General features: G+C 50.7%; 2 protein-coding genes across 2 annotated transcripts; one reads left to right on the plus strand and one right to left on the minus strand.

The window, feature by feature from the left end:
* Window positions 1–840: 840 nt before the first annotated feature.
* N7509_000325 (uncharacterized protein) lies at window positions 841–3,060 on the plus strand (the record flags this gene model as incomplete). The annotated part of the gene is made up of 2 exons (XM_056624972.1): window positions 841–1,737; window positions 1,795–3,060. 2 exons carry the CDS (start codon window positions 841–843, stop codon window positions 3,058–3,060), a joined length of 2,163 nt encoding a protein of 720 aa, XP_056493554.1.
* A 3,395-nt stretch (window positions 3,061–6,455) lies between these two features.
* On the minus strand, window positions 6,456–8,837 carry N7509_000326 (uncharacterized protein; the record flags this gene model as incomplete). The annotated part of the gene is made up of 3 exons (XM_056624973.1): window positions 6,456–8,292; window positions 8,351–8,714; window positions 8,762–8,837. The coding sequence occupies 3 exons, from the start codon at window positions 8,835–8,837 to the stop codon at window positions 6,456–6,458; spliced, it is 2,277 nt and encodes a 758-aa protein (XP_056493555.1).
* Window positions 8,838–12,408: the final 3,571 nt, after the last annotated feature.

The following is a 12,408-nucleotide window of genomic DNA, read 5'->3' on the forward strand; positions in this document are numbered from 1 at the left end:
CTAGAGGCAGATCTCGGTGGATTTTCAGTTCGTCTCCAAGTTTTTACGTGAAATGGGAGATATTCTGCTTCGCAATCATTCTCATGACCTTAGTGCAAGGCTTGGACCAAACTGGTCTTTCCTTAAGTATTCCCATTCGAATAGTATCGAACACGTATCAATCAACAAACATCGTCTTACTCTAATCTCCAGTGTCTTAGAAAAACTCGGGATGAGATACATGAAGGATGATAGCTGAATAACCATGGTCATTTTGGTTGACAAAAACGTTAATTTCTCCGCGTCCATTAGTCATTCCCAAGTTTGGCGTCCTTCGTGGAGCATCATCGTCGGTCGGGAAGTGGAGGAAAGACAAAGCCTCATTCGTGGACACGAACTCCACCCCGCAACTCCACACGCACGACAAAACCCGGGGAGCACCGCCAAGGGTACCACGACGTGGATGTCGCATCATTGGGATTATCTCTGCATCCTCGCCATCTGCATGCTGGAGTCTCTGGCTCCCCTCTCATGATGGGACCGTTACTAGTGAGAAGCTACAAAACAGCGAGACTTGAAAATTACAACTGTGATGTCTGCGCGGCCCAGTTCAGTCGCGCAGACCACCTCGCTCGCCACTACCGATCGCACACGAGACAACGACCCTTTATCTGCCCCCTGTGTCGCAAGGCGTTTGCGCGCCGCGATCTCATGACTGAGACATCAGGCAAAACACGCTCACGACACAAAGTCCTCAGCCACCGCGTCGGCAATTAATAGATTTACCTATCGAGTAGCCCAGGCATGTAAGCGCTGCGCAGCTTCCAAGTTGAAATGTACGGATGAAAAGCCGTGTCCACGATGTCTCAAGAAAAGTATCCCTGTGAAATACCAGACAACGTCCCCGTCCGCGGGCCAGCCGTCTCAGACGACGCCCAGAGCCAACGCTGCCCAACGGATTCCAAAGAGCGGGGCGATGCTCCCCCGGACCATCCGCAATCCGCCTGCTCGGATGAGGCCGCCGCGATCGATGACATACCAAGGTCAGTGCATCAAGGGGGAGATCCAGCGCCGCTGCCGGAACCAATGCTGTTCGACACACCAGACGCCGATACCCTGTGGACGACGGCAAGTTTCTTCGACATGGGTGATAGAAACACGGACCAGACGTCGGCGGGCGACCTCACAGACTGGCAAGACATGGATTTTTCCTTTCTCGATGAGGTGACCGCCGCAAATGAGACCAATATATGGGGTCCCGAGCCACCGGATCACAAATGCGCTTCCGTCATGCCGGTCAGCTCGCAGGCATACAGTGCCTCATCCGTGGCTCGGACGTGGGTGCCTCTGCCTACAGAAAATGGGAGTATGGAACGAGGCAACCTAACATTCGCCGGCGATATCCATGAACTCCCGGCAAAGCGAGGTGCGGAACATGTCTCACTACAACTAATCGCGCCAGCGGCTCGAGACCGCATCTTGAACATGGTCTTCGCTGCCTATCCAGAAAGGATCGCGCCCATTATTGAAGATTTTCCGTCGGCTGAGATTCTGTCCAGGTTAGTCTACAGATATGTCAGCCAGCGGAAGGTGGAGTGTACTGATTTTGTACACCTACCCACCTTTGAATGGAAGAGTCGACGTCCCGAGCTTCTCGCGGCGATGATTGCACTGGGGTCTATAGACGGCCCCATGGCTACGGTTAGAAAGTTCGGATACGCTCTGCAAGCGACGGTGCGCCGTGCCACTATCCAACGGGTAGAAATACACCAACAGCTCCCTTCTGATCATGACTTGGCTGACCCTTGCCGATAGTACGAGGAAGACCATGCAAAGATGCGAGATATGGACCTCGCGCAGGCGTACCTGATCCAACAGTACATTGCATTTTTCAGCGGCATCTCGCGAAAAATCGGGTTAGCTGAGAGCTGCTCCATGATCACCTCGACTATCATCTCTCAAGCGCGTATGCTTCTGCATGGGTCAGAAAAGACGGTCGAAGCCGCCCTGGCGACGGACTCGATTGAGCAACTCGACCCGATATGGCGCCGCTGGTCCCAGCAAGAGTGTATCCGTCGCATCATCTATTATTCCTACACGCTAGACTCTCAGGTCTCCATAACCCGGAAGCTCAACCCCATTCTCCCCTACACTGACATGGACACCTCCCTCCCGTGTCCCGACCCGCTCTGGCGCGCCGACACGCCAGCCGCATGGAAACATGAACTCATTGCGCGAACCACACCACAGCCAACGTCATTGTTAGACTTACTCCGGTCACCGCGACTGCTGCGGACGCATGGACACTGTCTGGATTCCCCGTTCGTGCACATGGTCTACGTAAGCGGGCTCTGGTCAATCGTACAAGAGTACCGCCGACTGAGCAGCGTAGCCAGCATCTCGAGCTCCTGGAACAGCCTAGTGCTTATGTCCCGCCACGACGAACTCACCGCAATCCTGGAACGATTCAGGAAAGATAGCATCGAAGTGCGACGAAAGGCGCCGGAAGTGGATCTGCTCTACAATCTGGTCTCGATGCACCTCTACGTCTCCTTCAGGGAGCTCCAGCCCGTGGTCAGCCACGGAAAGGACCAGAGCTGCCCCCAGGCAGATAAAACCGCCAGAGCGTACGCCCTGGATTGGAAACAAGACGCAGGCTCACGGTTTGCGGTCTGGTTCGCGGGCCAGGTCGTCCGAGCCGCACGGGCGTTCCACCAGGAGACGCTTTGTGACGTGTACACAATTGGACTGCTGCAGGCCACCGTCGTACTCTGGGTATACGGAAATCTCAGTGACACCCCGATGAGCGCGGGCCCACTGGTCATGTCCCCGATCATGGAGCTGGATGAGACCGATCCGGTGGGTCTAGAGAACTACCTTTGCGACGGGCAGGGTCAGGCCGGTTTGAACGTTCCCTCGCGAGGGTTTGTGCTACTTTCGGATTCACGGTCCGTGGTGGAGGCTGTCAAGGGCATTCTTCAGCAGAACTGGCGACATAGTCCCTTTCCCTCTGGCACCGAGGAAGTGTATCAGGTACTGAACGACTTACAGACTGACACTTCGATTCAGGGTCAGGGATAGTGACATTTTTCCATTCAAGTTTTGATTCCGGAGGGCACCACTGTCGAGAGATCTTGTATCTGGCAAGGACCCCTACCCCTGTGAGACCTGTTGAATAGCTATTCCAATGGAATGTATTATACCCTGTGATATTCCTCTGCCTGGTGCCCGTTCCCCAAGCAGGGCCCATTCGGAGTACTGCCACCTGGCAAACTTTGCAACAGCCTGCATGGAGCCAGCTTCAAGCTCTGGGGCTATGAATACAAAAGCAAAATTCCAAGATCGGCTACAAGGAGGAATTCAAGAACCCGCAGAGGGATGACCCTCGGGAGGCAGACCAAGGAATAGTTCCTTGATTCGGTCTGACGGTCAGGATAAGTGCAAAAAACGTATGGCAGCGCATGAAGTGGGTCCTCCGAACCGGTCCAGGCGCCTGATCGTGACACGGCAAACGGGGCAACAAAAGCAGGACCTTTAATGGAGAAGTAATCATCATCGAGAGGATAGCACAGAGGGTCTGCCAAGGAGGGATGAAGCCTCGTGAAGGGGCAAGAGGCAGAGCAGGGTGGCTCCACCGGATGGTGGCGTTCACTCTTCGCGCTTTGCGAGAACCGGTACGAGACATCGCTTGGATAAACTGGGCGGCCGACAAATTAAAGACTTGGGAGATGATGTACGACGATCTTTTGGAGGAGAACGCGGAGAAGGACATCCCTTTTAAACCATCGACCCGAAGTCGCTTGGAATACTGCCGAGCAGCTCCTGTCAAGACTAGATCCAGATCTGCGTATAATCCTTCGCGGGGCTCGAGATCATCAGGTCATGATGACTCTGAAGGTGGTTTCGATCCTAATACTCCGAGTCGACGATCTCCATAGTCCCGCCTTTCTCAACAATCGGGTTCCTCGTCTTTATCGACGGGTCAGAAATCGCACAAATCACGCTCCCAAGGCAAGTCACGGCAATATTGCACCCGAGGGTGCCTTTTAGGCCTGGTCAAAGGGCGGAAATTAGATCGGAATTGCCCCAACGTGCCTGACCATGGAATTGAACGACATCGACTAAGCCGGACAACCCTTATGCAACGGCTCAAGCAGCAGCTCTCTCATCCTAATTTGCGGCCGAACACAAAATAAAGATGCGAATCGCTACACGTGCATGGGAAACGTGGGGCACTTTTTGAAATCACTCTGTGGTCTCACGGTTACATATTTGTGGGTGTTGTGATATGAGGCTGGTGCAGATCAGGAACCAAGCCGAACCATCGGAATTAATCCCGAGATATCTATACGAAGAACCAAGTTAATTTCCAATCAAATTGTTCTTCTCATTGTATATATAGCCTAATGTTTCCCTCTGAACTAAATACAATTTAATACCTCTGAACTACAACAATGACATTGAGGAGGGAGCATTCGATCTAGCACTGATTATCAGCAGCTGGCGCAAGGTGGTCGTTCGCTGACGAGAACATACTGACTAGCTTTGAATCGCCGTCTGAATTGGGACATAGCCTAAGAAATTTGCTGTAGGATACATTCGATCTAGCACCGGTTATCATTAGCTGGCGCAAGGTGGTCGCTCGCAACTCACCGTGCTCGTGGCGTAGATAAGATCCCCTAAACTAGCCGTGAACAGCACCCCGACCGAACTCGTGGGAACGGCCGAACCAGGAGCTGTGTTTCACTGCCTCTCCGTGTCAGCATGATTTCTGGTGACTGAGGGTGGTAGAGACTTGCCGTCAGTGTAGTCTGGCATCAGCATAGGCAAGCCAGAGACGAGCTAGCAGGCGTCAGCTCGATCCCACGTGCACGAGGGCCCGGAATCACTTTGTACCACGGGGAATGGATGTAGCCGTATTTACAAATGCACGACCCTGGGCAGATCTTCAACCGTTTCAGGGAAACTTACCACTGGACGAGATATTCATGGTATTTTGTTTGCGACAAATTTCGCCCCGACCTGAAAATGACTGCTCTCGCGGCGAGGGATCTAGGGTAGATTTAAGCCACGGCCTGTCTTATCGCTTGCTCAGCTGCAATCAGGGGCTGAAATATCTGGCCTTTAGACTATTGCCAATAGCTCGTTTCAATTTGCTGATTGATGGCCCCCCCCGGGAAATTGTTGTCTTTTTCTGTGGCCGTCGATTCTCCGTTTCTCTTCGTTATCCTGGATGCTCCGATGGATCGCTCGGTCAACAGCGAGGCCGGCTCATGGCCACCGACAGGCCTTCGAATCGGACGTGGAGCAGGAGGTTCATAGCCGTCAGAATAGGGTGACGGTACTCCGACCACACTTTTTTGGTAGTCCGACCACATTTTGTCTTAGTCAAGACTTTTTGCTTAGTCAACGCTTTCCATTGTGGGTCACCTGATTGCTGCCTTAGGCCCTAATATCAAGTCGGTGGCCAATTCGACTTCATGGGTCACATGATCAACAGTTCAAGCTGATCGGCACCTCCTGAATATCACTACCAGAGCATCCCTACTTCAACAGGATATTAATGGGTACTTCTGCTAAACGTGATTGATTAAGTAATTAGTTTTACCCCTTATAAATTGTTAGCTCAGGAGATGTACTAGAAATCAGACATGTTCATTACAATCCTAGGGAATATGACGTCTACACAATACCTTGAGAACCAATTAAAAACCGGCAATTGGTTTTATGATAGCAAACAGGACGAAAGTGGTAAGTTGACTTATCTGATCTTTGCCCATCCGATATCAATCGAGTACGCCCGCAAGTACAATCGGGTTTTTCTTATGGATTGTAGCTATAAGACTCACCGCTTTCGGATGCCTCTCTTTCATCTGATTGGTCTATCTCCTTGTAATACTACATTTAGTATTGCTTTTTGTCTGATGTCAGAGGAAAATGAGGTATCCTATACATGGGTCCTACAAACAATATTTGGCTGGATCGGTCCGATATCTAGCCATAATCCCACTTTGTGTACCGATCGAGAGCTTGCATTGGTTAATGCAATTGATTGTTGTCAGCGTATGCTGTGGTAACTAACCACTAGCAAGCGATTGGTTACCCAGGAACCCGCATTTCTTTGTGTTTTGTATGGTAAATTGGTTCAGCCCGTAACCTCGGTGTAGTAACCACGGAGTATTTGCACTAGGGATCCGAAAGGAATATGATTATTCATGAATATTCATGAATATTGGCGAATATGAATAATATGAATTGAATAATAGGAATATGAATAAGCCCTTTATTCATATTCGCAATATTCATGAATATATGGTCAATTCATATTTATTCATGTAATAAAATACCATACATTACCATTCATTTCATTACATTCGAATACATCAACCATGCTCCTACACTCTGTTCCATAGCGAATTACGTGCCAGTCTTTAATTTCGAAGTAATGGAAATTACATGCATGCACTACTGGAAATTTATGCCTGAGACTTTTCTCTCAATAGCATCAGCCATCGCATAGTCTCCGCGTTCAGACGGTGCCTTCGGAGGCCCAAAACATCTCGGGCATTGCTAAACTCGCGTTCAATCCCGACCTCTGCCGAAGGGATGGGTAGATAATCGCGAGCGGCTTTTGCCATAAGGGGAAAATTAAACGCGTTAGCCTTCCACCACTTTAGGACCCATTCTGCGTCTGCATCGCCGATCATATGGTGGGACCAGTTGACTGGCGGGCAATCCAAATACTTATCAATATCCGACAAAGAGGCCTCTTTCGATGGCTGAACTTTGCGCAGAGTCCTCCACATTGTTTCTGACATCCCCGGTGGACGTGGATGGTCAACTTCTCGCGGCACGAATGGCTCTGGAGGGTATTCCTTTTTTAGAAATTCCCGCACTTGAGAGACAATAAGCCCTGAATCTTGCTCGCTCATTTGAGATACAATCAAAGACGACTTGATGCGCGGATCCAGTACGGAAGCCACATAGTACAGAAGGTTGTCGTCCATTTTTCTAGCGAACTTGTTCATTTTCCGAATCCCTCTTTCCACCGCGTCGCGAATTTCAATGTTCACGTCTTCAAAATCTCCCTCCGCATTTCGAACGTCATTTAACAAGTCGTCTAAGCTCCAGTAAATCGGTAGACTTTCCACAATTGTTGGGCATGCCTTTGAAACGGAGTTTGTGTGGCCCCAGAACGGCTTCAGAATCTTGGCAACTTGCTGAAGTGTCGACCATTCGTCATCGATAAGCTGGAGGGCCTGAACTTCTGGATGTATCCGCACGAACTGCCCCAGCTCAGTTTGTAGCCGAAGGGCATCTTGAATCATGATATACGTCGAGTTCCATCGGGTGTCAACGTCATAACTGACTTTTTTGGTCGGTGATACTTCTTTCCAATCTTGGCGGCGCTGTGGGCTACGGGCGATCCACAGCGTCAGCAATCGGATTTTCATGATTGCTCCTTTCGTGCTGTGAAGGGAGTTGAATGCTGGGCTAGTATGAATCGCCATGTCATCTAGTATTGCCTTCGCTTCTCGAGCTGAACCAGCCTTTAAAGAAGCTAATACATCTTTGCAAATCAGATTGAGGACATGGGCAAGGCAAGGAATAAAGCTCTGTCGTCCACGGAACCGCATCAGAGGCCTGATGCGAAAGCGGTCATCGTCGTTATCATACTTCTTGAGGAGCTGGTCATGCAGGCTATCGCAGAGTGTCCCGTTATTGCCCGCATTGTCCCCCGTGATGGTCAGGAGCTTGGGCGCGATATCTAGCTCATCGAGCATCTTCAGTACAACTTCCGCTAGGTTCTCCCCAGAATGCGGTCCATTAATTTCGGTGAACTCGAGGAGCTCTTCTCGCTTTTCAAACTCAGGGGATATCCAATGACCGATGATCCCCATTATCGCAATCTGATTTTCCGACGTCCACACGTCAAGAGATAATGCAAGTGTACGGCTGCTCCTCGCAAGCTCCACTTTCACAGAAGTCCTACTTGAATAGAATTCCTCCTTGATTCGGTTGAAAAGAGTATCAGCAGTCTTGATGGGCAAAGTGGCCCCCGTTGCTTCAACGAGTGCCCTGAAAGCCGGATGTTCTACCACTGTAAAAGGCTGTCTTGTTTGAATGACCCATCGGACTAGCATTTCTTCAACGCCAGCCTTCTTCTCTTGGGACTCCAAGAACCGGTCGAGGCTTCCTTCGACCGCGGGTAGGAAGATGGAGTCGGCTCCAGACTTGATACGATGCTTGGTCTGGAGATGCACCAACAAATTCGAAGTGGAACCATAGCGCGCTGAATCTCTGGAGGACCAGCTGCAATGTTTACAAATCAGCAGTCGGTCTTTTTTTTGGTGGGCCACCCTGCCGACACCAAGTGTTATCCAGATCTGTGGTCCAAAAGTGCTCGATAGTCCAACTAGAATATGACTTCGGCTTTCGTCTTTTGCACGGGTGCGGACTACTCGTATTGCTCCTGCTCTCTGAAAAAGCAGGATCAAGCGGGGAGGGCGAGGAGCTAAGGAAAGAGTAAGACCGCTTTGACTGAGGCGTGTCTTCTAGGTCCCTAGATAGAGAGGGCTCAGGAGAGTAAGGGCGTCCTGTTTCACAGGTAGATTCCTCAGATTGCTGTGAAGGCGAAGAAACCAGGCCATTGTGTAGAGCATTATAGTCCCGACGTGGAAGACCGCGCGTCCTCCGCATGGACAGATTGAGTGTAGATGCCATGCTACCATTTCCTGGTATCAGTATATCAAAGTGGTATCGACAGTGATGCATAACGTACCTTGAGCTATCTGGGCTGGGGTTAGAAACTGATAGGGGGGCTTGAGGATAGGATGGTTGTTGACATGCCCATTCATGTTCGCGCTTTATATGCCCTTCTTGACGTGGATAGTTGATAGGTCTCTTTTGTGTTTTCGCAACGCGATATCGATGATTTTGAACGTAAACAAAATGCAGCCAGGGTCATCTGAGGCTCTGGAGAGTGAGGCAAACGCGTTTTCACGTGCCATTTCTCAGGACTAATATATGGACGGAGTTTGAAATGGATCGAACTTGAATGAGGAGATTAAGCAGATCCATTCAAGTCATTGCCCAAGATGCTTCGCAATGGCGCTGGTAGATATATATAATCTTCACCAATCTTCGTGGTCGGTGTCACGTTTCTATGGATAGGCACTTACGAATGCGTAGCATATCTCAAAAAGATCAACGACGGCACATCATACCAATCAAAACCTACATGAGCGGGTTGTGCCTTCTGACATTCATTCGCAACGGAGATTCACAGTCCAGCGTTGCTGATGAAGTGATGGCATTGTGAAATCGGCCTCTTAGCGCCGCATTTCGGTAATACGATAACCGCTGTACCGGACAAAGTATTAATGCGGAGAAATTTCACAATATGAATAACATGAATGCGAATATGAATAAGGCGTTTATTCGCGCGAATATGAATATGTCGTATATTCGCATTCCTTTATTCCTTTCGGAACCCTAATTTGCACATACATGGGGTATTTCAACCTACCCTCGATCGCATGTCTATCTTTGCCCTGAAACGAAGGAACGTAGTGAAAGGGTATACTATCCTGCGCGACCTGCCCGCGAAACTTTGCTGCGCTCCCACTGCCAAACTCGTTGCAGATCTGCAACAGATCTTGACGCTGGTTCGTCCTCTTTCCTGCCAAGAATTGCTCTCATTTGTTTTCGCTTCTGCCTTCTTTGGCTTCGTGCTTCCTTTGCGCTTTATCACTTCTCCGTGTCAGGGGTTCCTGGTCTCTTGTAGTTGAGAAGCTTCCGACGTCCCCATTTTGAAATGATTCCCTGCTTGCTGTTGCTTGATCCGTGTTCGCCACGTATCCCACAGGTACGTGGCCGTGCGCACATCAACAGTTTGACATCTGCGATTTCTTTACTATCTCTACATGATCATCCTACTTCTTTCTCGCTGCGCGATGCTCCTCCACGTTTCGCTTCTATGCCTACCGGCCTTTGAATCGTTATTCAATCGTTATTTGAGCCTACAAAGGGGCGCCGTGTCCTCTTTCGAAATTGGCTGACCTTCTAATGCCTTCTCTCCTTACCCCAACTACATTCTGTTCACGTTGCGCCAGACCGTGGTACTCCACACAGTTTAAGACTTGCGTGGAATGCCGCCGGGGGGGCTTCTCTGCGGGGGTTCAGAGCGAGGCAACTCGCTGCTGCTGTGGGAAATGGTAGCCATCCTGCCGAGCAACGTCTGTTTCCTAATTCCCCCACCGTGCCTGTCTCTTCCCCACAGTTTTTTCCTTGCTCGACGTGTGCGCGGCCCTGTCACTCATCATATGATACTACGACCTGTTATCGCTGCCGCCACGCTGCTCCATGGAGGACGGCGGCATCTTCCACAGAGTCGGGGATGCTTAGAGCCTTGCTTCCTGCCGACCCTGTGCTGGATCCGGGCTTCCAGCCGCGACTGCCATCACCAATCACCCCTCAAAAAAGGTCCAATCCGCCTCCATTGCGCCCCATGGTTAAAAGGCAAGGAACGCTGGCCCAGTCGTCATTCCAAGACAGTTTAGATAGAGCGCTCTCTTTCCTACGTGATGAGTTAGAAGGTCGGGCCGTCGCCTCCGATGCTTTTCCCCCGGAGATCTGCTCACACATACGAACATCCATCGCCAGGTACGAGGACGAGATTTCCGCGGCTGCGAAGAGACGTGTCTGTTGCTCATGCGGAAAATTTGTGCCCATCACTGATACCTACCACGTGGATATTGAGGATCCTTTGCTGTTGCCATTGAAGGGAACCCTAGATAGTTGCGGCCGGCATGGTGAGACTTGGGATCTCTGCTCGTCATGCTATAATTCACTCAATCGAGATGTGATTCCTAAGTTCTCTGCGAAGAACCTTGTGAATGTGACTCTCTGTCAGAACTTTCCGTCCGTACTGGAAGGCCTTACTCTAACGGAAGAATGCCTCATTGCAAAGTGTCATCCTCTCGGTGTCGTTTTGAAACTGCGGCCGGGAGGCCATGCCTCGTCAGTCAGCTACCATGCTCTCCGCGGTCATTTCATTGTCATTCCACAAGATCCGGGACCGCTACTCGGTATCTTGCCGAGCCCGGAGTTGACCCTGCATAGCCTAATCAAGGTGTTCTGGTTAGGTGCCCGACCCCCCGTAGATTCGGACCTGAATCCATTTTTGCTCGTTCGGAAGGCGAAGGTTCTAGCGGCCCTGCAATACCTTGTTCAACATAACCGCCTCTACCGTAAACTCACCATCAACCGTCCCATGATTGACGACTGGGCCGATGACTTCATCCCGCCAGAGCTGCAAGATAACATTATTTTTCTCGACGAGTCCGATCACCATGAGCGTGAGGGGTACACGGTAAACCTACAGACAGGGAACTACGAGAACGATCTCCAAGCTGCCCAAGATGGTGCGCTTGACACCAGTAGCGGTGAACCTCTCTTCACCGGCTCTGTCTCCACGGACATCAACGGAGAACGACATGACCCCAATCTTCGCGCGTTGGACGCTTTGTTTAGCGTGGCCACGAACAGACCGGCACCATCGCGTGAGGACATGTCGGTTAGAGAGAGTGAGAGAAACACGCAACCCTTCAATCATCGACAGATGCCGGCAATCTCTTACACAACCCGTGGAGATGCCACCCTGCTGGATCAGTGGACAGATCCTCAGTACTTTACCGCCACATTCCCAACTTTGTTTCCGACTGGGATCGGTGGCCATCTCGATGACCGGTCTGTCCCGGTGTCGCTTGCCGCTTTTGCCAACTGGGCTTTGCGTCACCACAGTAGAAGGTGCGTCGCTTCTTTGAAGATAATTAAATAGTTATGCTGGCCTCTACTTATTCGCGTAGGTTCACACGCCACAAAACCTTCATGTACTTGCTGTATGACGTGATCCAGCTTCGTAAGTCATCTATAGGCAGCACACTCCTCATCAAACGACAGAATTGGCAGTCGACTATGAATGACATCGCTTCTCTGACGGTGAACCAGCTCCAGGATGCAGCGAAGACGGTCGCAACTGGCCAGAAAATTGAGGATCCGATCATTCGACGACTGCTGCGAAATATCGAGACGATCGGGATGCAGGTCCCAGGATCCTTCGCGCAGAAACTAAGAATGCGCGCAGAAATTCGAGGTCTGATTACACGGTACGGCATGCCCGCTTTTTGGATTACTATCAACCCCTCCGACCTGCGGAATCCCCTCGTCCTGATCCTGGCCGGTGTAGAGTACTCTGGAGACAGCCTGGCCGCGGCGAGTGCCGCCATACGTGAGGCTGCTGCTACCTCTAACCCCGTGGCTGTCGCTGAGTTCTTCCATCACGTTTGCAAGGCCATCCTGGACGGCCTTTTCGCTACCAATACTGGACAGCTCGGAATCCTAGGCGATCTCTCGAACCATTTTGCT

The sequence above is a fragment of the Penicillium cosmopolitanum genome (assembly GCF_028827165.1).
Source record: "Penicillium cosmopolitanum strain IBT 29677 chromosome Unknown utg000003l:1.0-3747932.0:1.0-3751027.0, whole genome shotgun sequence".
Taxonomy (NCBI): Eukaryota; Fungi; Ascomycota; class Eurotiomycetes; order Eurotiales; family Aspergillaceae; genus Penicillium; species Penicillium cosmopolitanum.